At 39.8% G+C, this 27,498-nt stretch overlaps 1 protein-coding gene across 1 annotated transcript in view; it reads left to right on the top strand.

The window, feature by feature from the left end:
- The window catches only part of ATP9A (ATPase phospholipid transporting 9A (putative)), a 58,732-nt gene extending 31,869 nt beyond the window's left edge, over window positions 1-26,863 (top strand). Inside the window, exons 15-28 of the mRNA XM_071760008.1 lie at window positions 4,552-4,713; window positions 9,769-9,861; window positions 10,670-10,753; window positions 11,634-11,804; window positions 13,704-13,802; window positions 14,087-14,176; window positions 14,306-14,450; window positions 14,851-14,915; window positions 15,666-15,821; window positions 17,020-17,084; window positions 17,900-18,008; window positions 19,281-19,338; window positions 21,251-21,454; window positions 22,410-26,863. Of these exons, the coding sequence (XP_071616109.1) occupies window positions 4,552-4,713; window positions 9,769-9,861; window positions 10,670-10,753; window positions 11,634-11,804; window positions 13,704-13,802; window positions 14,087-14,176; window positions 14,306-14,450; window positions 14,851-14,915; window positions 15,666-15,821; window positions 17,020-17,084; window positions 17,900-18,008; window positions 19,281-19,338; window positions 21,251-21,454; window positions 22,410-22,546 (1,638 nt within the window). The 3' untranslated portion in view covers window positions 22,547-26,863. The remainder of the gene's footprint in view (window positions 1-4,551; window positions 4,714-9,768; window positions 9,862-10,669; window positions 10,754-11,633; window positions 11,805-13,703; window positions 13,803-14,086; window positions 14,177-14,305; window positions 14,451-14,850; window positions 14,916-15,665; window positions 15,822-17,019; window positions 17,085-17,899; window positions 18,009-19,280; window positions 19,339-21,250; window positions 21,455-22,409) is intronic.
- The last annotated feature ends 635 nt before the right edge of the window (window positions 26,864-27,498 follow it).

Consider the following 27,498-nt stretch of genomic DNA (forward strand, 5'->3'; position numbering starts at 1 on the left):
ACTTGTGGGAGGGGGTTAGAGCACACCCATAAGTCAGGTCATTCCTGATCTGCAAGGTGTTCAAACTTCCAGTGCAAGTAAAAAAGTTGTAAATCACACTGAGTAGCACTGCTGACCCAGGAGACAATGTTCCCATGTGGATGGGACAGACCCAGAGCTCCAGATAAAATTCTGCAGAGTGAGTGAAGTGTGCAAAAGTTTGTATCAGAGCAAGGCTGTGTCCTGCCAGATCCCTCCCATCTCCCAGTCCAGCCAGGGCTATACAGTGGTACCATAGAGAGAGATTTTGCAGCTCTCCAGAGACTAGCTGGAGATTTCTGCTGAACACTTGAGATTGGGTTCAATACAGGACTTATGATTAAAGTCCTCTTTTTAACTGCAAATTTTGGAAAATTTAATTAGACTGTTGTTTTCCTCTATGATGAAGAGAGGAGGAATGAAATATGGTTTCATGTACTGATTATGTTTTTTGGATAAATCTTTTGTGCAGCCAAGGTAAAACAATTTGTTTTTATTCATTTGCACAATTAGACTTGCTGTATGCCATTAAAGAGACTGAAGTTTTGAAATTTCCCATAAGAATCTTGGTGACAATGAGATCAAATCACCCATTTGACTATGTTTGAAGGGTTCTTCCATTTATTGCTCCAAATAAAACAGATTTGCTTCTGATAATTTTTTCACCTTTGACATCAAGCTATAAGCTGCCTTTCCTCATCACTAGAGGTCAGAAATTGTTTGCATAGAACCATGTTTATTTGTTACAAGCCCAGCTACGTGAGGATTTTGAAATGGTTGCATATATTAATGAAAGACTGGTATTGCTGGTTTCCACATTTTGTGTACATTCAAAATACTCCCTATAGTGTTTTCTTCTTCCCAAGTAGGCAATTAATTCATTTCATGCCATGAGTTCTTGTCTGTGCTATACAAAAAACTGTATCTTTGTTTTTTCCCCTTCCTCCTGTGATGTACCTGTAGTGACAAGGGCTTGCTCCTCCCTGCCCTCAGAGCCAGTGAGCATTGTGCATGTGTGTGCTCTCCCAGCACATAATATAGAGTTTGCTTACCTGCTTTTCTCCTCTGATGTTTTGCTCTTCCCTGTAAACCCAGCTTTGCAGAAATCAATCAATGCCTTTGGATTGAAACAAGTTGGGAATTATTTCCAGATGGCAGTTTTTGTGATCTACATTGAAGTGGGGTTTTGTTTTCTTTTGTTTTACTGGATTTTTGCATTTACTGGTATTTTTGCACAGATCCCCTGTTTGCTTACATATGTACTGTGGTATATAGTGAAGTCACTATTTCCTATTTTACTTTATACTGTTCTATATTTAAAATATTTATGCACCAATTTGTCTCAAATACCCATGGGATTATTGTTTGGTTTACTATAGCATGGTTATTATCCTTCCATGATTGTTATTGTTTAAATTATTTTTTCTTTTTGTGTGGTATGTTGAGTAGAGAATTACAGTGGGTTCATAAATCAGATACACTTTGCTGCACTGAAGAAATCGTGTCTGTAGGTCTTAGATATACAAATATTGTTTAGATGTGCTCTGTGTATGTCATACTAGATGGTACAAAATGCAGCATCAGCACAAGTCGAGTCCTTGAGAAGAGAGTGATGCTGTTAAATAACATTCCCTGTAGGGGAATAGCTTTGGACTCCTGTTAAAGCCAGCCTTTGAAATCCTATATCAATAAAATACTGCCATGGCAGGGAAGGTCAGTTTATGAAATGAGTACAAAAACTTGTATTCTCTTTACTCTAACAGCAAGGGTAATTTCTACCAGTTGGCATAGGATTCATTTCCTGTAACAGAAAGCAGGATTTCCTAAATTTGTTTCCTGTGCATGCTGCCATTTAGAAGTCTTGAAGTATCTTTATTCAGATATCAGTTACAGCCTTGGGGCTCTGCAAGCCATGTCAGTTGTAGCCATACAGTAACTAACAGGGGAAATGAAATAGATATAATCTGATCAGAGATAAGAGTGCCTGAGATTCCTGGGCAAACAGTCTTTAACCCTGACAACCCACTGCAGCTGCCAGGACATGAAAGGGTGAACTGATCAATTGGTTTCTGCCTGTTGTCTGTCTGCCTAGGCAACCCTAAATGGGACATTTGTAGAGCAACTCATGGCACAGAAGGATCAATTTGTCCCTTTAGAATGAAATTTATTAGTCAATATCCACTTCAGTGGTGGCTTGGGTAATTTAATTGTAGGAAAGAGCATATTTTGGAGGATAGTGTACTGAGTTGCTCTGCTTTGTAGTGCTGAGATCTGTATCTGACTTGGCTGCAAACTCCTGGAGTGCAGTCAGGGTGTCTGTTGATTTCCCCTCATCAGTGAGCATGGGCTCTCTTGGAGGTATATGAGGAGTTTCAAGCCTGCTTAAATCTCCTTGGTTTAAGCTGTAAATGTATTTTTTGCATCTTGAATGTTTCTCATCTTTTTGCTGAGACTGAGAGCCCATCTGGTTATCAGTCTGCACAATGCAGAGTAAACCTCTTCTGTCTCACACGGCTGGGAAGGTGCTGCCCATCCCACAGTGCTCAGACCCAACCAGAACAGCACTTTTGTTGCTGTTGGTGTTGTCTTCCCAGAGCCAGGACCATTGTGTTGCCTCTTGAATGGGGGTGGTAATTTCAATGCTTTTAGTACATCTGATAGGAACACTTCAAAAATATATCACTTTCTCTCTCAGTAACTATTCATTAAGTACTAGGGAGGCTGGGAAGTGGCATGTTCAAAGGGGTCAGTCCCACTTCCCCTCCAGTGCTGAATGAAGTTCACCTGGAGGGCCATTAAGGGCTGACAGGACCCAGGCCTGCTTGGGAGCAGCATGGAAAAGGGAGATCTCTTTCATTATTCTTCTCCTTCCACTGGTGTACCTTTCTGTGGTCACAGGGCTGTACAAACTGACTGGCTTTGCACAGAGCAATGCAATTAGTTTGAAGTGTGTCATGCGCATGATATAGCACCTCTGATGTGCTGCTCATCCATTTGTTCCTCTGCACAGGGCTTTTCTTTTGGGAGGTTTAACTGCTTCCTGACATAGGGTTTAAGTGAGATGCTGAAAGGGAAAGAGGGAGGAGGTGTCTGAAGAAAAGTAGCAAAGCAGATGTTCTAATGGGATGAGCTGAGAGCAGAGATTTGTATCTTGACATTTGCAGCTTACCAGCATGGGCAAATAACAGCCAGTGCTGTGCACACTGAACATCACGTAACATCATGCTGTGAAGAATTTCTGATAATTATTTATTAACCAGAGTATTAGAAAAACAATCTCCATCTCTGCTCAGGGAGAGACTGGTAGGAGGATTATCTAACCTCACACTTTCATGCACTAAGGATGGCTTGGAGAAACTTTTGAAAAAGATAAGCTTGAAAGAGACTTTCATTTGTTGTAATCTTTGTGAATAATACAGCAAAATATTCCTAATACTAAACCAAATATTGATTCAAATTGATATAAAGGTCTTTCAAGGCAAAGCCAACTCAACTAATTTTTTTAAATTTGCAATTTAAGACTGCTTTATGAAAGGCAAAGGTTTTTTAAGGTTTTTGTCTTTGATGCTTAACTGTGGATGAAAGGGGGCTGAATTCACAAAAGCTTCTCCAAAGAAATGAATTGTATGTATTCATTTAGTAAAATCTTGATTTTACACAAGTATAAGAGATTCTATTTTTATCTGTTTCTTAATGGAAAGAGATCTCAGTTAAGGCAGTAACAGCAGAAACAGAAAGGCACGAGGGATAAATAACCTTCCAAGTCAGCAGCAACCATGTGCCCAACGCTCTCATGCCTTTGAAAATGTCACTGTAAAGTACTTCCAGTATTTCATGTCTGTTTGGAGAAAGTATCCCTTGAGCCTTTCTGGAGGCCAGTGATATATGGGCTCATGTCAGCTGCTGCTCCCATCTGTTACTGCAAAGACAACTCGTAGAATTAAACCCCCATATCTCAGCAGGCTCAGTCTTAGATGGATGTGTCAGCTGAGTTGGGAATTCTGGGGGGATTGTCAGGGAAGCAAAAGAAATGTTTTGGCCTTCTATCGTGATTCTGGTTGCAATGTAGTGAAAGCTTGTAAAGAATTCAGTGTTGTGGTCTTTAAATGTTAGAAGCGGCAAACAAAATGATGGCCAACTAAGTTGAGTTAAATGAATTCAGGTGCCTTGAAAAATCTGGGTTTATTTTGGTTTTTTTGTTTTGCTTTCTTTTTATGTTTGGGGAGAAGAGGTTCTCTGCTAAGAAAAGTCTGTGAGCCAGCTCCCAGCTGTCTTGCTGATTGGTACAGAGGTTGAACGATGCTGATGAATTGTTCCTGCAAACAGAGAGTGTAACACAGAGCTCATTTTGTTTGCTTGCTTTTTTATTATGAATTTTTGATGTGCTCTGCATTAGTGTTTCTGGCTTTGATACTGTAAATCCAGGGTGAATGCATCAATTTGAGTTCTTGGTTTCATAAATAGCACATTCAAGAAGTAAGTCACTGGAAAGAGATTTACCTGATGTGCTCAAGCAGAGGTTCCTTCTCTCAGGTGGCCCTGGTGCAGTGGACCGAGAGCGTGGGCTTAACGCTGGTGGGAAGAGACCAGTCCTCCGTGCAGCTGAGGACACCGGGTGGCCACATCCTGAACTTCACCATCCTCCAGATCTTTCCTTTCACTTACGAGAGCAAGCGCATGGGCATTATCGTTCGGGTAAGTGGCGGAAGGGTTGTAGTGCCCTGGAACATCTTTCGTTTATTGACCTTTAGTCCCTTGCTCAAAATAATGAAGGAACCCAAGCTTCAGGCACTCAGGGTGTTTTGTGTCCTCCATGACTCCATCTTCCTCCAGCTGCACCTTCTCACATTTTTAATTTGTCAGGTACTTATTCTGGACTGGGTTTTTGTTGTACAGCCCCTCTGAATAGTTTTTTACACACATCATCAAGGGCTGTATCAGGTTGAGTGTCCAGCCAGGCCATCAGCCACCAACTGGGGAAGTACCTCCTTGGTGGTGCAACAGGGACTTCAGGATGCTGCTGGACAGGAAGAGGGAGCTCGAGCATTTCCCTCTGACTCAAACCAAGCGTATTGGGGATAATGGAAAATATTGGGAGAGGCTTTTTGCTACAAATGTGCAAAGTGGAAGGAGACAGAGGAGGGATGGGTAGGGCACACAGTTGAGATTGTGCAACGGGGTGAGGAAGATTGCAGTGAAAGTGCTCCCCAGATCTCTGCCAGGCATTGAAACACCTCTTGAACCCCATGGAAGTACAGCACTGCTCTTGTTGCTGAAGGGAATTGTGGAGATTTTTGTGGAGGTATTCAACAAGAGCCCACAGCTGAGTTTGAAAATAGCTGAGTTAAGGTAAAAAGGGTGCATTTGTGCAAGTACCTTTATCAGCAGCAGGCACTGCGTACGCTAAATACGTGCCCAGCTGAAACTGTATACATTGCTTTGCTTTTATATACAAATATAACACAAGATCAGATTCTCAGAGAAAAAATTACCTTAAAAAGAAAGAAGTGTGGGTGTTAAAAACAGTTGAGATCAGTTGTCACCGTTTTCATCATTAGTTGTCAAGATAGTGCTAGAGAATCAATGTTAGTAGGATAAACAAACCCAGATATGGTAAGGCACGTCCATTTGCCTGTGAAGCAAACAAGGTGAAGCAGTTTGAACATTTCTTCTGAAGATAATTAAAACATCCTTGTTATTTTTTCACTGAGAGTAGGGCTATAATTGGTACCAGGAATCTAAAACTTGAATATGAAACCTGTAATCAGGGCAAGATATGATTTGTTGTATCATTTCATGGGATCTGCAGCTTTGTTATTTAGGGTAGGGAGAAATAGGTGAAGGTGGCTTTCTTTTTTATTTTTTTTTCTTTCCCCTCCCTTTTTACTTTGTGGTAAAACTGAGTTGCTATCTGTTTATTTGGAATACATGAATATTTGGAAATAGAGTGAAAAAATATCTTCTGTCTCCTCTATTTTAATTTGTAGCAGTAGGAGGAGTAACCTTTGCTTTTAGTTAGAAGTGCTTGGCATCAGTATTGTACACCTGGGCCTCATCAATAACAGATTAATTTGATCTGCTTTATTTATTGTCTGATGTCTGGCAGCTTCACAAATCCCAACATCTCTGTAACCCTGGAACAGCACAATCCCTGTCAGAAATGACACCATGAAGCAATGTTGTAAAACTGAGGAATGTCATGGTTGTATTTAACAATACAAATACTACAGAGAACTTCAATATTCCTGCTACCAAGAGATTTTGTGATAAGGATGGAAATCATTAAAGCTCATGCAAAAGGCTGTATGTGTGTTAATCCACCTGAGTATTTTGGACCTGAATCTCCTGTTGCTCAGGGAACTGCTTTTAAATTCTGGATTACACACCACAGTACATTGCAGGGTGAAAAAAATTGTATTTCAAGTTGTTTCAGGCTTCAGAATATTAAAACATGGCCAAGGGCAGGAATGGTAATTGAAATGGTCTGATAATCTGAGTTTATACAAAGTGATCAGTGTGTTAAATCTGTGAATATAGAGATCTGACTGAATGCATTTAACATACACAGTTGTACACAGTTGTCAATATTCCCACAGGTGTCTTGTCCTGCATGGGATATCTGTGATGAGTGTAGTGCACATCTGTTTAAATGCAGAAAGTGTAGATTCTTCAGATTATTTTTTTAGAGAAAATGACGCAGAGGCTTCAGGCAATCTTTTCAAGATCTAGAATAAAAATGCTAATGTAAAAGAGGGACGACTAAACAACTTGTGTACCCCTTCCTTACTGTCACTGCAAACATTTGGTCAGGTGCTGTTTTATCAAAGGCATAAGAAGTGGATTTACTGTTGAAGCCAGGGTATATTAAGTTGGTTTCATATGCTCAGCAGAGAAGTGGATGCTTTGAAATTTTCTCATCTAAGTGAAAAGGAGTAATGTTTTTTTCCTCTTTGTTTTGAAGCCTATCCCTTTTAAATTACCTATTATCTATATACTCCTTTAGGAAGAAAAGGTTTGTATTTTTTTTGTATCTGTATTTAGAATATTGCTGCAGTCAAAACCGGGAAAACTCCCACTGGTGGTCAGTGAGAGTAGTGCCAGGCCCAGATCCTGACTGTAAATACTGGTAACAGCTCCTGATTGTTGTGATTTTTAATTGTCTTTATTTTGCTGCCGTTGAGCTACTGCTGAGCCTGTATACCCTCTGCAGAAGTAAGTTTTAAGTAGCAGATGCTGACTGCCTGGGTATTCCTTTGCCATATTCCTGTATTTTCTAAAGTAGTATCTTCAAGGATGATTTTTATTTTCATTAAAAATAAAGATGGACATAAGAGTTTTTAAATAGTTACTTGCCAAGTAAAATTTTCTTTTATTAAGCATACATGCATGCATCTGTAGGCAGTCTTATTTTGTTTTGTTCTACCATGTTCACCTCTTCAGTGCATCTTCTAAAACTGTCCTGCTTGATTAAAAAATGGAAATAAGGGGAGGGAAAGCAGTCTGAAGTATCCAGGAGACAACAGATGCAGGGAGCAGTTGGACAGGGAGGGAGGGAGAAGTTGCAGAATGAAACTGCACACAGGATTGCATTGAATAGAATTCAAATGGTAATATTTTCTGCTCAACTATACAGATATTGCCCATTCTTGTAAACTGCATTTTTTTTCAGCTAGCAGGAACCATTGCAATGGTCTTGCCAGACCTCCTGTACAATCCAGGTATAGAGTTTCAGTGAGTGATTGATGTGTCCAGCCCTGTAATGCTGTTACTGAAATCCTTGGCACAGACACTCATCTCCCCTGCTGATCCTGTCTGCTCTGGCTCCTATAAAAAGATCTCCTTCAACACATAACTTCTAGTAAATAAAGCAGTACTTAATATTGAAAACAAGTAGCAGATGTTGCCTCATTTGGGGTATTTTTTTCAATATCTGCTTGTTTACTTGTGATCAATTGTCGTTTCTCTAGCTGATTATTTCAATTCTAAGAGGTCTTGTTCTACCAAAGCAGCCATTCTTCAATGTACTGTTTTCCGACTTATCTTCTTGAAAAAAAAAAAACTGTTTGTTTGACCACAGTATTTTCCATTCTTCCTTTTCTTTGTGCTTTTTTTTCCCCTTACCCATGTGGAATGATCTTTGTTGCAAAGCAAAGATAGTGCTATTGTCATATCTGGAACTGTAAGAAGCCTTTGAACTGTGGCCAGAGTCAGACCACGGTGGAAAAAGATGCCTCTCCAAAACAATATAACTGGCAAATCTCTGTGTAGATTTATAGTGTGATCTTAGCATAATATGAGAACGTACTAACCTCCTATTGAACTCGGTGAGAGGAAATGACTAATGCAAGGAGATAGCTGATACAGTATTTATATTGGACAAAAAATCTAAACTATCTTAAGCCAGTTCTGCAGTACGGGAAGTGGAATCTTTATTCGGTTTCCTACAAAGATGTTGTTAGACACTTTTTAATCAAATAATTTAATAGATAAACCTTTACCTTTGGCTACTGACAAAAGAGTTCTGGTTTATTTAAGCACATTCTAGTTGTTTTGGTAGAGTGACATGAATTTTGCTTTGGAGAGGTGGAGTGTCTGGGTATTAGGATATTGGACAGTGAGAATCATGTTTAAACTTCATTATAATTATCTTCCTTGTGAATATCTCTGTGATCTTGGAAAAAATGATCAGTTATGAAGCTTCATTATCCTTGGCTGCTACTTAATTTCCTAGCAAAGCCACTTCTCTTCATTGCTTTTGAAGTATCTTCATCACGTGCTGGCTTGCTTTTTTTGTTAGATAGTTTGTTTTTTGCTAGGGATGTAGACTGTACTGTTGGTGCCACAAGACATCAGAATTTTCCTACCAACTCAAGCTATTTATGTGTGGTAACCTTCACCACTAGTTTCTGAATAGCAGAACATATTGACACATCTTTGTGAAAACAAAGAGGTGTCCAGTCTGCTTTTCTTTAACTTCTTTTTTTTTCCCTGAAGTACTTTTCCCCCTTCATTCACAACTATCTGTTTTCAGACCTTCTTGGGCTTTTTGTTTTTGCATGTTAAGTTTATTTTCTTCCTATCCCTTGTGGCTGTCTTGGTTTACAGAGCAGTTTGTTCCTTACTCATTGTTTTGTCTCCTTTGAGGAAATTGCCAGGGTTTCCATTAGCTTGTAATACTAATAGCTGTGACCTCCTTGGGCATCTGCCTGGTTAGGAGGGATTTTTTAATTTGTGGTAATGTAAATATGCTTTACTTGCAGCCTACAAATTGCTTGGATCAGATAAGGCAGGCAGCAATCTAACCTGTCTGTGGCAAGCATAAACTTTAATTATGCTTGTGCCATATAATGTAACAGAGGGAGTAAATTAGAGTGATTTTTACTCTGTTAAGTTTTGTGCATCTGTTTTTTTGTTTCAGGTAAGTATGAAATGAATTTTCAGGGTGAGAGCTAGAGGTTATTCCAGAGGCACATACAGTCAGAATTTAAAGATATCTGCATGGAAATCACATGTGAAAAAGCTGATCATCCTTGTCTATAGTATTAATTCCTATCTGTGAATAACCAAGTTGCAACTGAATTGACATCTCCTTTTGGCCCCAAGACAAGATGATGAACCACATGTACCTTCAGCCCAACTCTGTGGATGTTTTTGTGTTTTACAAAAAAACTCATCGCTTAGTTTGCTGAGGCCACACTCCAAACACACTACTATTGACCCAACTTAAACTCCTCTGTTTCTTGTCTGCAGGATGAATCAACAGGAGAGATCACCTTCTACATGAAGGGGGCTGACGTGGTGATGGCTGGGATTGTGCAGTACAATGACTGGCTGGAAGAGGAGGTATGGAGCTGTCTCTCTCCTCCATGCAGAGGGGTTCTCTTGCCACTGCTTTTTTCCTTGCAGGACAAGGCGTGACAAAGCTTGTCAGGGTGGCAGAGTGGGCATAACTACTAAAGCATCTGCAAGCCAGAAGTTCAGTGGTCTTGGCAATTCACTGGATTTGTGTTCAGCAAAATATATATACAGTAACAAGGAAGTCAGGTGGAGAGTTCAAAATATTTAGTGCAGAATAAATCCTGTAAATAAAATGGATTTTGTTTAAAGATGATTGTCACTAAAGATCACCAGATTTGTCCTAGGCTTGATCCTGTGTTTGGGTTTATTTTAGACTGAGAGGTCTAATTTTCAAAGCTAGATTTGGCAGTTTTGTGCTGGGATATGTTTATTATCCTGGTAGTAATGACACAGAGTTCATAGCAGCTTCAGTTACTGCTTTGACCCACACCCAAACCCTGGAGTTCAAAGAAATAATAATACCTTCATCTTATTTAAAGAGTTTATGGTCAAAGGCTTGTGTGCTTTTACTTAGAGAAAATGTTATCAGTGGGGTTGGTTTTGCCACCTGGTACAGCAGAGAGGACCTTTTTGCTTCTGGTCACTGGGATAGATTACAAACCATTGCAGATCTCCTTTTTTCCTCTCTGGTTTATCATGCACTTTATCAGGTGTTACAGACTCACTGGGGTTGCTCAAATAGGATGGTTATTTTCTTAGCCTGTTATCTTACATTGCCATCTCTGCAATTTTGTGCATAAATCATCTTACTTGAGATGCAGTTTGTTTTTCACAATGTGATACTTCTTTCCAGTGTGGTAACATGGCTCGGGAAGGCCTGAGGGTTCTTGTTGTAGCCAAGAAGTCTCTGACAGAAGAGCAGTATCAAGACTTTGAAGTAAGTTTTTATTTGGTTTTGTGTGTGTGTTTGTTTTTAAACAATCACTGAAGTGATTCTCAGAGACCTGTTGTGATAATGCTGCCTCTCATCTCCCTTCGCTTTCTATTAGGACTGTCATTCTTCAGTGTCTTGCTGTTCTTTTAATCAATGTGGCTTTTTAAGTGATACGTATGAAACTGGATCCCAGCCAGTTCCTGAATCCTGCCTTACAATCTTTTGGGGTTATAAATTCTGCAGATATTCATCATTTATTAGACAAGTTGTGTTTGTGTGGAGAAATGTGTTGACTTTTAATTATTGCATTCTGACATTCAGGGAAACTACAAACAACCAGAATGTAAATCCAGCCAGGCCTGCTGGACACACTGGCTTCATGCTTGGGGTTTATTAGATGGGTCTCTACTCACAGCACTGATTTGCTTACTCCAGGCAGGCAAAGTGTGAAGAACAACTGTTAAGTTAAATGCAGAGATCAGACAGTGGAAATGTTTAGGATTGTTTCTTGCCCTCATTTGTTTGTCATAGAAGCTGTGGTGAGACCTGTGGTGTGAGGGAATCACTTCCAGTCACTCTGCAGGTGACACTTCAGCTGTGCATGAGGGCACTCTGTGTGCCCAGCTGGCAGGAGGCAAGGGCAAAATGACAGAAACACCCTGAAATACTTTCTGCCTTATTCTGTAACACACTCTTTGTGGTTACAAGCAAGCTGTCATTCAGGTGGCATCCCTGAATGACAGAAAGGAGTTAATTGATCGTTCCTTGTGCTGTTTAGTACTGTACTCCAAAAAAAAAAAAAACAAAAAAAAAAAAAACAAAAAAAAAAACCAAAAAAGGAAAGCTGACTGTGTGACTGTAGCTGTGTCTGCTCTGTTCTCAGGCACGTTATGTTCAGGCAAAGCTAAGTGTGCACGATCGCTCCCTGAAGGTGGCCACAGTCATTGAGAGCCTGGAAATGGAGATGGAGCTGCTGTGTCTCACTGGTGTGGAGGATCAGCTGCAGACAGATGTCAGACCCACCCTGGAGACGCTGAGAAATGCTGGCATTAAGGTCTGCCTAACCTAATGTTACTCCTAGCAGGGACACCTAGACCCTCTGGAGTACCCCTACAGACAGTAAACTGAGGCAGTTTGGGGGCCTGTTAAAGTAAACATTTCACCCAGTGCCCTTTGTGAGTGGGAATAGTGGGGCTGGCCGATGCATTTTAAAGATCATTTTGGGAACTGAACATACTGAAAGTAGTAAATGTTACCTAAACACATGAAAGAATGTCACCTTCTGTGCTTCCCATAAGATGCTCTGGCTCTTTTTACAAAGACACTGAGTGCACAGGCCTGAGGGTAGATACAGGAGACTTGTGGGCATTTGTTTCTTTCAGGTGGTTGCATGAATCAAGACGAGTTTGGGTGTGTTTGGTGCACCAACTCCCGTGCTGCTCTTGAACGTTGGGCTGCAAATATCTCTGTTTCCAGTAGCCACTAGAGGGGGCCTGAACCAAGAGAATCAGGAGCGGGACATAATTTTTTTTTTGTTTCCAGGTTTCTGGGCCTTGGCATCTCAGATTCGGACACCTAAGACCTGAGCTGTGTTTAGAAGTGAGGAAACCAGTGTGCTGCCTGTTTAGTTTCTCCCTCTGAAAACGTGTCAGTCAGATCCCAGACTTGGAAAAAGGAAAAAAATAATGCCCAAATTTGGGCAAGAAAAGTAGGGAAAAAGTTCTGGTTGTGGTTTCTCTGCTTTAAGTAACAGAGTGAGCAAAAATCTTGAGCTGTGGTGTGAATCCAAAGAAGGGCAATGTGTTTGTTCCAGGAAGTGGAATTCAAGGGTTGGGACAGGCTTTCAAAAGTGCTTTCTGTTTAGAGCCATCCCTGTAAACAGCAGAGCCTTCAGCATGGAAGTGAGATGAGCAGAATCAGACAAAGCTCCTTAGCAGCACTGTGGCTTTCTCCCCCTGTGGCTTAGTACCAAACAGTTATTCCAAAGCAGTTTCATTTTTTCTGTTCACCTTGCCTGGAGTCAGTGTCAGGGTGTGGAGTTTGGTGTTGTACAGCAAGGGCAGTGCTTCAGAGCACTCCTTGCAGTGGTATGTTCATTAGGGTATTGCAATTAAGAAGTAAATCGAGTGAAGGCAGTCTTGTAATTCATTACAAGGTCCATCTTGTTAAGATCAAATCTTTTTTCAGCCTCAGGTTATTAAACAAAGAAGTGAGTCTTTGTGTATTTTTTTGTTCTTAAAGTTTTGTTAACTATTCTTGGGCGGTGTCTTGAAAGAATAAAAACACCAGTGGAAAAACCAAAACAAACTCTGATATATTTACACTGCTGAGGGAAATCCCTGCCAGATTATAACAGGTTATTGCTGCTGACATGACTTTCTAGTGCACCTCCCTCCTTCACATGAAATAAAAGGAGCAGTGTATATTTAAAAAAAACAAAATAGAAACAAAAAAAAAACCCAACCAACCAAATAAACAAAAGAAGCCAAACTCCGACCATCTTAGTCTGTTCCAGACGCACACATCAGCAGTGAGCTAACCCCAGTTGCATCATCCACATTTCAGGCAGGGCCATGAGGGATTTTTCTGCAGCAAGGCCTGCTTATTTCAGCATACGAGAAATAGGTGGGGTGGGACACATTAACACACGAGTACACATTCTTCAGCTTGCATTTTGTGGGTTTATCAGCAGAATCTTGAAATAGTGCAGGTGGGAAAATGTTATATGTATTTTGGGCACTCTTTTGTGTTTCAGCCTCTTTAAGAGCTTTGCTTTCATTCATCTGTGAGAATGTTCTTGTATGTTTTAAAATAGGGCTTTCTGAGAAAAATAATTTCTCTGTATATTCTAACAGTCCTTTTATATGCCTGAACTGGCAAGTGGTGCATCTAGATGTCCTGCAGATGTGGTTGCTAAGTTTTTTATTTAATCCATTAAATGTTTGGATTTTAGGTGTGGATGCTGACTGGGGATAAGTTAGAGACAGCCACATGTACAGCCAAGAATGCACATTTGGTGACACGGACACAGGACATCCATATATTCAGACTAGTGAGTAGCACCCACGTAGCCCTTTCTCAGAGCTTGTTCATGACTCCAAATTCTGGGACAGGAGGGATGCTGGGATCACAACTGTTTTCCTGCAGTAGTCCCATAATATTTTTATTCTCCTGACTCAGTTGTCTATCCCCTGAGCCTTTGTTTATCTGACTCTGTGCTCTGCATAACTCAGTGTGCTGCCTGTCCATATTACTTTTTCTTCCTCTGGGGCTTTTTTGCTTGTTTTTTTCACCCAACGAGGCAAACCCTTCCTCAGTTCCCATCTCTTTCTCCAGGTCACTAACCGTGGAGAAGCCCATCTAGAGCTGAACGCCTTCCGCCGGAAACACGACTGCGCTCTGGTCATTTCTGGTGACTCACTGGAGGTAGGCTCAAAAAATCCCAAGCTATTCAGGAGCAGTCCCAAAACTATGGCTGAATTAGGATTTGTATTTTTATTTTAATAAATTTTCATAGCACAGTTTTTGGTGACGCTTCTGATCTCTGTAAATTAGGTGTGTCTGAAATACTATGAGTATGAGTTCATGGAGCTGGCTTGCCAGTGCCCTGCTGTTGTGTGCTGCAGATGTGCTCCAACACAGAAGGCCCAAATTGTGCGATTGCTCCAGGAAAGGACTGGCAAACTCACCTGTGCAGTAGGTAAGGGAATAGCTAGGGAGGAGTGACCATGTAGGATGGTGTCTTTGATTAGTTCCTCTTTTGAGTGAAGAGTTCTGTGTTATCTCATAAAACCTGGAACTGCTGAGTTAGGGGATGCTGTTCTGAGAAAACTTAGAAGATGAAATGTTGCCCATGGAAGCTTCAGTGGCACCTGCAAGTCAGATAAAGTGATCCTTCGATTTCTGTATATAAAAACTTCTTAAATAATTTAAATTCCCTATTTCCCATTTAAAATGGGGATTCCCCATTTCTATTTAAAATCCTACATTTGTTGATAGGGTTAAATGTTTCTTCTAATATAGTCTGTTGCAGGTTTCTTTAGTGGGGTTGCAAGATGCCCCTGTTGTTTAACTGCCAATGTTTGTGCTCTGGTCTGCAGGTGATGGAGGGAATGATGTTAGCATGATTCAGGAGGCTGACTGTGGTGTTGGAGTTGAAGGAAAGGTGAGATTACCTCACATTTAATAAGACTTCCTATGGCAATTCAGGAGCTAGTTCACAAGTAACTCTTAAATGAATCCTCTGAAATTTGTTCAAGAAAGTAAAAAGCTGTCATAGAAATAATCATCAGACCGATAACCTTATCATGAAAAATAATTTGATCACAAAGGAAACTGCTGTTTACAGAATTCAAGTTCATTATTTGGTTCTTGGCAGATTCCCTCAAGTCAGACACTTGTGGTTAGTTTTGGGGGATTTTAATCATGCATAAATGCTCAGAATGATGGAGCTGTAATTACTTTGATAACATACACCTCTGTACCATACCTACATATAAAATTAAAAGCTGTTTATATTAGTTTAGAAAGCAAACTCAGGGTTAGAGCTCCACTTGTTACATGTGGAGCTCCTTGCAGCAGCAAGACTGAGTTTGGCAGCAGTGGAGATACTCGATTTGCAGTGAGCCAAAACATTAAAATTGAGTGAACTTTTGAGAATGAAAATTTGTATTTAAAACTGTCTTGATGTGTCACATTAATGTGCTTGTTGTGAATCATAATCCAGAGGGATTGCTTAGAATTTGGAGGCCAGAGATCAAATGGGAATTCTCCTCACGTTTTGGTGCTTTGCATAAAATCCACAATGGAAGGCAGAAGTGCTGAGCTAATGATTTCTCTCTCACCTAATGTATTGCATTCCTTGTTTCCTGTAATGAAATGATCTCACTGTGTTTTTATTTGCTGTTGTACACAGGAAGGAAAACAGGCCTCACTTGCAGCTGATTTCTCTATCACTCAGTTTAAACATTTGGGTCGTTTACTAATGGTGCATGGAAGGAACAGTTACAAAAGGTCTGCAGCTCTCAGTCAGTTTGTGATCCACAGGAGCTTGTGCATCAGTACAATGCAGGTAAATGGAATGTCATGAGGGCTTTTTCAGTGGAGAGCTGAAAAGCAAAATCAAAAAGTAACTGTTCTGCATTTCATTCCGGATACAACTGTTTTTTCTCCTGGAAATTTTCATGGGTTGGAACTTGAGGTTGTTACTTGGTTATGAGCACGTAAGTCCTGATATTGGACAAACATCAACAGCTTATCCAAAAGTGGATAACCAATATTCTGCCTTAGAAAACAGTACTGTGATGCAGCTTGTCTTTGCTTTCATTTAGTAATGCTGGGTGGTACTGAAAATCTGAAGCAATGCTCTTAAGTTCTCTGCTGAGTAAGTGTGCTTCTTTCAGATGTGTTTTAAGGAGACCCTTCAAATAGTGAGACTGAAGTTAAGCAGCTGAGGGAAGCCTAGCTCAGATGATATTGGGGTTATTGAAAGCTCAGTCTGTTGTGCTGTGTATTTACAGGACCTTCCCAAGTGCTCAGCAGCTTGCTGCAGCAATGTGGAGGAGGTCTGTTCCTCTCCATTTCAAAGGGAACCCCATAAACAGATTTCGTATTCACACAGTTTACATTGTTCATATGTGCTGGGCTTCAGTTTAACAAAAATGCAATTACCAGTTGACTGGAAGGGTTGATGGAAATTTCAAGAGTTCATGAGCCAAATTCTGTTCTTAGCTGTTGTGACATCAGTGAAGCTAAGGACAGAGGTTATTCTTTGGGACTCACATTCCTATACTATACTGTCCTGATATATACTATAAAATGCTAAGGGTTTTTAAAGTAAAATAATTTGTAACAAACTTCTGATAAAAAAAAGAAAAGACTCTTTGGAGTTTGTACTAGTAATTATTAAGTCTTCTTACATTGTGAAGTCATCATCCAGACATAAATAAGTACACACCTGTCCTTCACAACATCTGGACATCTTTGATCAAACCAGCGGGCTTTGGAGGAAACTCTTTACATTTTTCTCTGTGGAATTACATTACAAAAAGCTTTCCAAGTCCAGCTCTCCAGTGTTTGCTATTGAACACAGCTTTCATCCAAGATTTGTGTAGCAATAAAAAGGGTTGATATTACATTCTACTGTCTTCATTTCAGGAATTTGGACAACCCTCCACAAGTATGTTCCAGTTTGAACAGAATGTATTTTTAAGCTGTTATTTTTAGTGCAGTATCTTACACCTGAAAAACTTACTTCTTTCCTTTTCTAGGCTGTTTTCTCATCAGTATTTTACTTTGCTTCAGTTCCTCTCTACCAAGGCTTTCTCATAATTGGGTAAGAGCTCACTTTTTACTAATAATGTGGAAGACCTGTGCATAATGAATAGATTTGGTCCATTTTCCATGCAAAGCATGCACATCTCCACTCTGAGTGTTACACAACAGTGCTTCAGAAGATGGATGTGGTCCTTGTCTCCTCTCTGCTCTTCTGTGTTGAGCAAAACCAAATGCAAACCTTTCTAGAAACCTTTCCAAAAGAACAGTTTATCACAATTAGAACATAAGGCACCAACCATCCTCCTGGAAACACTCCTCACAGCCTAGTGAAAAGCAGAGGGAGAGTTGTTTGGCTCTGGTGCCTGCGCAGCAGTGACACCCAATGCCCAGCTCCTGACAGTGTCAGGAAGCAGGGGTATAACCCAATGTCTTTAACAGGAGGAATCAGTTCCTGTCTATAATGTGATCCCATGACTTCATAGGCTTAAGTAATTTAAAAAAAAAAAAAATAAAAAAATTCACCTCCATTGCCTTCTGATGCAAAAAGAATCAAGCCTGAACTGTAGAGCAAACTTGGGAGCGGGGACGGGTCTGTCCTTTTCTCAACTAATAACCTTGTAACTTCACTTGGAATACTTGAAACAATCATCTGTGTATGAGTGTTTCCAATCAGAAGCCATTCAAAAAGCAAATGCTGTGGGTTTTTCCTACATGCAAGACTCTGGTGCATTCCATTTACAAGTCTTTGTATGTATGTCATCTGACACTTCAAGAATACTGTATTTCATTTCATTTCATTTCATTTCTGAAGATTAGCATTGGTTTGCTCATCTACACCTTAGATAATTTACTGGTCTTCTGCCTTCCTCCCAGGTACTCCACAATTTACACGATGTTTCCGGTGTTTTCTCTGGTCCTGGACAAAGATGTGAAATCTGAAGTTGCAATGTTGTACCCAGAGCTGTACAAAGATCTTCTTAAGGTGTGGGAGACTCTTGTTTGTCTGGTTTAGTTTAAGTAAAGATCTCTGTCTTGCTCTCCAAATGTGTAAAGTAAGCTATATTACCAGCAGACACAGAACTTTATAATGCATTTTCAAGTAAAATTGTTCTAAAGGCAAATTTGAATTAACAGATACAGTCAGATTTCCTGGCAGTTTGTTATTGAATGCTACATGAAATGCAATTTATTAAAAACGGCTGGGGAAATAAGTTCCATTCTGTGGGAAATTCTAAGGATTTAATATTACCAATTTGTTCCAAAATAAAGGGGAAAGAGAAATTGTTGGGGATTAGGCACTATCCTGAAGCCAAAAAAGGGGATGAGAGGAAAGGATATGCTCATTTGATGGAGGGGGAGTAAGTTATCATAGTCTCCTGAACAGAGTTTACCTTCAGGATGATCTAAAGGGGACCTAAAGAATTGGTTGCTGTGCCCTTTTTGTAGCTTTAGCATGAGAGTCAGTTCCTTCTCCTTAGACAAAGAAAACTTTATTTGATATTTACCATAGAAATATCAGGAAGGTAAAACTTGTCATTGGTTCCTTTTTTTCTTTTTTTTTTTTCTTGAAAATTTTTTTTAATAACTGGGGTATGCAGACTGGGAACATCTTTCTTAATTGAAGGAAAGGGTGGACTGAGTCTTCGACAGATCCTTTCCCTCAAGGATTTCTGTTAAACAGATACTTTTAGAAGCAAAGCCTGTTTTTCCAACAGCCTGAATAACTCTCCATCTGGTTTCACTTGCATGTTGTCTCTTATGTCATAAACCACTAATTCTCCAACCATCCTTAGGCCTGGTCTAAACATAGTGGGTTTTTGTACTGGTATAGCTGTGTTGCCTGGAGATGCTTTTTAAAAAACCTGTCTGCCTTCAATATGATGGTGATTTGTGTGTTTGTGTCTAGAAATATAATATTAGTATATTCATATATATGCATACACACATCTTATATTTCACAGTGTAATGACTAAACTCATGAGACAGCTTTGCTTTGAATTAATTGTGTGTGCAGTAAGGAAGAGGTTGTACTGTACTGTGCAAGCAGTGAGCTTCCACAGTCCCAGGCCTCCTTCGCTCATCATGAAAAATGAGAATAAAGAGACAGTACATCAGGATTGGTTGATTTGTTTTGTTTTCTTTGCAAATCACCTTCAAATTCACTTTTGTTATTGCTGTGTTGATCTGTAAGTGAATGTTTGTAACAGAAAACCCAATGGAGCTTTGTCTTACTTTTTTCTTTCCTTCCCCCTAGGGACGACCATTATCATACAAAACATTTTTAATATGGGTCTTGATAAGTATCTATCAAGGTAAGAGTTCTGCTTGTGCCTTTAGGTGTTTTAATGTGTGTGGAATATCAATTTGTTTCTATTGCAGAAAGTTGAGGTATGAAGTGATTTTAGCAATGCATCCTACAATTAATGAATTTTTTTTTTTTTTTTGTCTCAGAAAACTTTAGCAGAATTACCAAAGGAAAAAAAATAATCTAAAACTACATATTGGCAGCAATTGGTCAACCCTGTTGTAAGCAATGATGGAGAAGTTCAAAGCATCTTGCCTCTTCCCATTAGGACCAACCTTTGTAATTTTGTTCAAGATCTTTTCAGTGCTTACTTGCTCCATCAATAAAGTAGAGCTTGTGGCTTCCATTCTTTTGAGGAAGGCTTTCAAACCTATAGATTATACAGATTCTTAAGTCAATATGCAAAATATAGACTCTGTGGCTTTGTGTATTTTTTATAAAACATGTCTTATTAAAATTGGCAATAATTCTGGTTATTTCATAGCCATCTGTAATGAAGGACTAGAGCAGAGCTCAGGGTTTTGTACATATACTGTACATTCTAGTTGGGCTACTAAAACAGGCAAATGCCTTAATTAGAATGCACCCATTTTTCAAAAGTGGGTGTAGTAGTTGGGCTATTTGTCTACAAAGGTATTTTCTTTCAGTTTCTCTATCAAGTAACCTCAAGCTCAAATACTTTCTGTAAGTGTTATTCAGAAAATCATGGAGTACATATAAATGGCATGGCAATATAATGCTAAAATGGCAATACAATTCTGTGACAAAATTTCTTGTTTTCCAAAAAGTCCTTTATCAACAAGAGGCAGGATATATGTGCCAAAATAATCTGCTAATTCTTTCTGATTTAATTGATATTATGATCTTCAGGAGGGAGTGAAACCAAGAATATAAAACTTCTCTTGGCCTTATCTTCTGAAATCGAATATGGTAGAACCGTGTGACAGGGCTTATGGTCTCCTAGTGCTGTACAAGTATGATGGCAAAGCTAAGGCATTTATAGAAAAACTCCTAAGTGGTGGAAAGCTAGAGCCAGAGGGGTGATGCATTGAGGGAAAGATTTCTTCTTGAGCTAAGACAACTATCTGGTTACAATTTTTGGTTAAAGTGACTTCACTTCTGATGTGCTAAATAGTTAGAAAACAGCAGGCCAAACAAGTGGGCTAGTTGCTAGCAGAGATGAGCCTGACCAAAAACTTGAGCAGTCCTAAATTTTGGAAAGTTCACAGCTGGATTTGAGCTTTGTGGCTCAAGCTCTAGTCACTTGCAGGTTTTCCCATCCTAGTGTGATGGATGTTGGTGCAGATTACTCATGCTGCTAACATGAGTTATTTGTGCAGGTGGCTGTGTGGGGCGTTGGGAGTATTCCCTGGCTGGCCAGAATGGGAGCACGAAACAATACATCATAAACACTGCTTTAATATCTACTCCTTTTTAGGGGCAAGTGTAAAGGGGTGAGATCTTGGCCAAAGTAGTGCAAAGAGAGGCTAACTTGTATCCACTGAACTTTTCAACACCTTTTTCCATTTGGGCACTGAGGCAGTGCAGTAGGTTACAGAAGTATCTGATATCTTTTAACTTGTGAGTGGTGACCAATGGCTTTTCTGGGAGGATAGAGTTTCGTGTTGTTAGAAATCTCCAGCTGCCAAAATAGCGTGTATTAATTTCCTATCTCCATGTGTCTATGAACATGATAGACTGTTATAAAAGTCTGGGCAACTTTGCTGTAACTTTTCCCTGTCTTCTCATCAGTTCTGTCTCCTAAATAGTAACTGATTCATTGTCATTACATTAATCAGATTTCATGAAAAACAGTCTCAAGACATGGCTATATTTCAGCCTTTCCAAAACCTAGCAGTGGGTTTTAGAGCTTAGACTGGTGTTCGAATAAAATACCCAAATGTTCCATTCCCTTGCAGGTAGCATCATCATGTATGGAGCACTTCTCCTCTTTGAATCTGAATTTGTTCACATTGTTGCCATCTCCTTCACATCCTTGATTCTCACCGAGTTACTGATGGTGGCATTGACGATCCAGACGTGGCACTGGCTCATGATAGTGGCTGAGCTGCTTAGTCTCTCCTGCTACATAGCTTCTCTGGTCTTCTTACATGAGTTTATTGGTAAGGTTACATGCCTTTTCTCCAACCATTTGCTTTATGATGTGAATAGTAACAGGACTGTAAGGACACAAATTGAATTGAAAGGTTATTATTGAAATCAATATAACTATAGTGTCAGTGGTTCTGACCAGAATAAGCTGTTTGTTTTGAAGACACCTGAAAGACATTTTAAAGTTGATCAGTAAACTATGTGCTGCTCAGTGAATCTCATTTTTTAGACCTCCACCACACACCACACATGAGCTGTCATGTGATAATGGTCTTTATTTCCATGAGAACTGAACTTGAGACTGAAAAATTGTGCCTCTGTTGTTTGGTTAAAAGATCTCATCTTTTAACTGGCTGAAGTAGCTGCTTCCTAAAGGTTATCTGCTTCATTGGGGCCCTTCTCTTGTGGATTTGAATTTGTTTGGGGTTTTTGTTGGGGTTTTCTTTGTTTGTTTTGTTTTGTTGCTTTTTTTAAGGGGGAGAGCTCTTTTTTGTTGTGTTGTTTTTTTTTTTCTTTTGAGCAGAGCTAATCCTTTTTTCCCAGCTAAAGGAAAAATGGTAAGGAATTCCAGATTCCAGCAGTAGCTGTCTAATTGCAAGTATCAGATCAGTAGGGTTTGTTGCAGGGTTTTTTTTTTTAGGAACCACAAGATGTCACTACTTCTTCTACAAAGCTGCAGAGTAGCAGAGGGCAACTTCCAGAGTCAGAAAATGAGTAGTCCATCTAAAGGAAGCTTAGTATTGCCAGGGGATGGATAGCCCTGTTTCAGATGGGGTATGTAGAGGCACTTGCCTGTGGAGTTTCATGCCTTACTGAAATGTGCTGTGCAGAAGAGTGAGGAACCAGGAATCATATGGTGGAGGTGAGGCTGGTTAAGAAGCTTTGGTAGATCAACTTTCTGTTCTGTGTGTCTTCCCAGAGCATACCTTCCATCTTCATCAGCTCTGTGCTCTTTTCTTTTTACAGATGTTTACTTCATTGCAACTTTATCGTTCTTGTGGAAAGTCACCGTGATCACTCTGGTGAGCTGCCTTCCCCTCTACGTCCTGAAGTACCTGAGACGAAGGTTTTCTCCCCCAAGCTATTCAAAGCTCACATCCTAGGGCTGCTCTCTTTGCACACCAGAGACAAATATTGCACATGGCTGAGAGACAAAATCATGTAGTTGTTACTATAACAAATACGTCCAATATTTGCATAAGGATCATGTGGTAATCCCTATTACATGCTGCTTTATTGAAAAAAGACTTCACAGTTGCCATGAACAGAAACCTAATGATAAAAGGGTATTTTTTTCCAGGATGGAGGCACTACTTAGTTCATCCAATTCTTCTCACTTCTGTTCAACTTAACTGGGGTCAAATGCACTTAACTGCAATGACAATGGATTTCTCATGCATGGTTAGAAGCATCTGAAAGCTGCTAACTGACCTTGGAATTTACATTTGACAAATTGAAGTTTTTTAAAGTATCTGTGCTGTTCCTTGCATTGTGTTATGGGTTTTTTTATATTATTTATCTTTTCAATTCAAGTAGTTACATTCTTTTTACATCTTGGAAATCCCTTAATGTAGGTGATGCACTATACTGCTGACAGCTGATTCCTGATTTATGGCATGCTGTTTCCATAATGAGGCTCCAGCCTGTCGAATCTACACACACTTGAGAATCTGAGCGTGTTTAAGATTTTCCTTCAGTTGAAATGTGGTCGCCCTAGTGATTTTGGAGATATCCAGCCACTGATGAATATGGAGAAATGTAGTCCAAACTGAGGAAATTCAGTTTTGTTTAGCTTTTGTGCTTCCTGTTAAAAGGAGCTGGTGACATAATAGCGTTACTCTGTATTTATTTGTATAGGAGAGAATTATCTAAACTAAAGCAAATCCTCTTTGGAAAAGAAATTTGCAGTTGATCAGACTTGAAATGTGTCGACAATGTGAGAAGAGACTTGTACTGTTCCACAGACAATGTGGCAGACGTGTCCTGAATCCTTGGAGACTGAAAGGAAAGGTCACAGAGCTGTTGCTCCTCACAGCTACACAAAATCTGTTTCCTGTTAGGGTGAAGCTGCAAAGAAGAATTGCAAATAAGCTGAGGCACTCCTAGGTGTGTGTTGTTCATGACACGCTCCCTGCAGAGAGGCAGATTTTCAGAACCTTGTGTTTGCTTTGTGCTGAAACCCAAACTCAAATCACAGGGCAGGAGTGGGATTCGTACAAAGGCATTAGGCTGGTGTGCAGAGTAATTTGTACTTACTGATTTTTAGTTTTAAAGAATAAAAATTAATTCTGTTTACATAATGAGCATTGGCCCACACTATAACACCATGAGCAGAGCAAACAGGTATTCAGGCTGCTCAGGAGAATGACAGAATTACGTCAACATTTTACTATTGGGTCCGTACATCAAACACGGATGAGCTCTTAGTGGCAGCTGTCCTCATCTAGTGGCTGTTTAGTCTGTGCTAAGTTAGTTGCTTGCTGTCTCATTTCCACATCACAAAAACTGCTGAGCTGGCAGTGCTTGGTGCCATTGTTGGTTGGCTGCTTGAAGGGACCAGGAATGGCAGAGCCCAGAGCCTGAGCTCCCTTCTCTCTAAAGGCAGCCCTTCCAGGTCAGGGCAGCCACACTGGGGAGAGAAGCAGAAGTTCCCTGGTCATCTCTGTGCCGTGCTGAACCTCTTTAATGGACTGGCAGCTTCTGTTGCCATTGCTGGAGACATTCCACTGTTGCAAGCAGCACAAGTGGAAGGTCTGGTGTGAAAATCAGTGGAAAATGGGAGTGTTGTTTTAAAAGAGCTGTTGTCTGTGTTGACCCATAGTGGTACATCTTGAATTTTCACATCTAGGATAGCTGTGGCCTGTGTGGGCTGTGTGTGGTAATTCTTTTGGGGAATGTTATGCACAACCTGTCCTGCCTCCTTGCTCTCATTTCCTGCGAGTAAGACTCAAAGAGAAGAGGAAGCAAGTTCCAGTAGATTTAGAGAAAAAGTGGATGTGCAGGGTGAGTGGAAGGTGCAAGTCCTTATGACCCTGTCCTTACTTCATGTGGGGGAAACCCTCTTGGTTTAGATAATTATGTTTCAAAAATCCTTCAGGAATAAAAACAGCAAACACTCTTTAATTTAATATGCTGTTTTTTCTTTTGTGCCAGTTGCCTGATGAGGCTTGTTTGAAGTCCTAATAAATAGCAACCAACTTCAGAAACATCCTTCTGACTAAGGAAAGATAATTCTTAGTATTCACTTTTTACTAATATTTTGAATATTTACCTTTCATTATTTTTTTTTTTCCTTAAAAGTGATAATGATAATAAATATTTCTGTCCATTTGACACACATGGTCATGTTGGGAAAGGCCCTGGAAGTCCAACACTTCTCAGTAATTTGTTTCATGGAGGAAAAGCAGTGCCTGAACAGCCCAGTTGGGGGGATTTGGGCTAACAGTCTTGTGTGAAATTTGCCACTTTGCCAAAAATATACTTAATGTTGTCTTTATTGTGACTTACTGCCACTCCTGGGTAGTGCTGGCCATGCAGGTGTTCTGGAGTCCCTGGCCAGCATTTGATTTAAGTAGATTTAAATACAAAAATCAAGTATTTCTTTTGTCAACTTCTTGTGACTGAGAAGTCCCTCTGTCTGTTGGCAAATACATCACAGTACACATCTGTGTGAAGCCCTGTCCCTATCTAGTGTGTATCAGTAGTAAAATGTCCTGCAAGAATAACAGTGCCATGCTACTGTATGTAAATATTTGAGACATATATATGGTAGAATTCACTGTTTCCTGAAGTCAATACAGTTTACACTGAGTGGACCATATTTGCAAAATATTAGCTTACACCAAGAAAGGGAGTAAATTGTGATTTTGGTTATATTTATTGAATCATAGCTTTAATAAGGAACACATATTTAGTGGAATTGGTAGTAATCTGTAGCTGTGTTTTGGGGTGCAAATTATATTATTTTGCAGCTTTTTTTTTTTTTCACAAGGTTGTAAATCCAGGAATTAATTTCTGTCTGGGCGTACACTGCATTTTTTTTCAAGCAATCAGAAAATTAAAACTGACATCTAACACACAGGAAGAAAGAGGAATAATTGTTGTATTTTTCAAGTTCAGCACTTTATGTCTGCAATCTCTTTCTCTTAAGTTATTTTTAAATGTTTTTAAAAACAAAGTTTAATACATATGTTCGTACTTACTGTACATTTGAATAAATGGATTCTCTGCTGGAAATTTAATTTAGTATTTTTCCTCTGGTATGCTCATCAGTTGCTTACTGCGGGTGAGGTGTTTTCTTCTCCTATGTGGTATCTTGTTTGTAGCCTTACTTAGTGTTCTTCCTATTCCTCTTTTTGTTCTGGTTTATGTACTATAGCAGTTCATATAACTTGTGTGCTTTGGGACTGTGCTCCAAGTGCTGCTGTAAGTAGCAGTGTGTGTGTCTCACAGTGAGCTCTTGATTCCCATGGCTGCTTCAGGGAAGCCAACTCTCCTGTGCTGCTGCTGTGGTGATCTAACATAGACTTTTTGTGACATGCACTGTTCTCTACTTGCACCTCTGCAGTAATTCCAGCTGTGCCACAACCCTCTTCATTTTTTTTCTTGTTCTTTAACTCTGTATTTGTTTCACCAGTTGAGTTTGTCTTGTTTATCTTTGCAAACATTTGTTTTGCTCAGCTCTTAGTGCAACTGAAATGCAATGTTCTTCAGCCAACAGCAGCAGCTTCAATCTGTGCAGGGTCTTATCAGAACTGGGCTGGGGAACGATGAGTCCCTAAAGCTTGTCTTTTGGCTTTATCTTTTGAAGAGAGTTGCTGTACCATCTGATGAATCATAGACCCTTAGTTTGCAGAAATACTGCTTTAAATGAGGTCTGTGAACTACTGCTGCATGCAGCTCACCACCACAAGTCCTTTGAGCACAACTATTCAGAGGGTGTTTGATTCATCTCCACAGTTGCTTGGACCAGTTCAGTGCCCACTAAAATCTTCAGTGTGAGCTGGGTGGGTTGTCTTAGTTTTTATTTATTAGTAGTTATTTCATTATTAATAAACTCTTTGATTTGCATGAAATCCTGGGTTCTACAGCTTTGCCAATATGGTCCATTACTACTGCCTACTACAACTTGTGTAATTACATGCCTTTGAGAACATTTTTAATTGTTAAAAGTTAAATGTTAATTTAATTTTTAATTGGGGAAATGGATTCTGGTGTTCAAAATTATATTTACTGTGATGCTGATGTTTTGTACCTGTCATCTAGTTAAACAACATGTAAATACTCTTGATTCAAGAGACATATGAATGCCAATTATTTATTGTTCTGTGGAGTTATATGTTGCAGATGTGTAAGAACTTAAAAAGGGAATGCTGTAAAACAAGGTGGAAAAATAAATTTTATGCAACTTCTTTACTTCATCCATATACACCATTTATCACCTACCTGAGTGAGTCCTGGCACGATCAGTCCAAGATGTATTTTTACAGAATTGTAAGTATATAGGTTAAGTTTCATTGTGGCCACATGGCATACTGAGAAATGAGCAGTACTTTCTGCTGGTCAGAAAGGTAGACCTGCTTCATTAATTTCTGTTGTTTATAAACAGTTTTCTAACTGTCCCAGCAGGACAGGGGTTTGGCAGGGAGGATTTTGGTTGGTGTTTTGTTTGGGTTGGGTTTTTTGTTTGGTTGGTTTTGTTTTTTAAAGTATTATTGTAAGCTTTTGCTGCCCTTCACTTTATCAGTGAGTTCTTGCAAGACCACTTTTCAGCAAGATATTGTGATTTAATGGTGTGGATTAGCCCCATGGAGCACAGAAGCTGCTGCTGGGCATGAGCAGAGTGCTGGCCCTGCCCCTGTCCTGCCACCTCTCCCACTCACCCCGGTGAGAGGACCTGGAGGCTGTAATTGCCCGGGTCTGCCACTTTGCCGCTGTCTTTTCTACAAACAGTCCCAGGGATAGTTTTCCCGAGGATTTCAAACAAGTCCTGTAATTTGCAAATTTAGTTTCAAAAGCCATGGCTCGCTCATGAAGATTCTGGTCGAATCTTCCT

The sequence above is a fragment of the Heliangelus exortis genome, chromosome 16, assembly GCF_036169615.1.
Source record: "Heliangelus exortis chromosome 16, bHelExo1.hap1, whole genome shotgun sequence".
In the NCBI taxonomy this organism is placed as follows: domain Eukaryota; kingdom Metazoa; phylum Chordata; class Aves; order Apodiformes; family Trochilidae; genus Heliangelus; species Heliangelus exortis.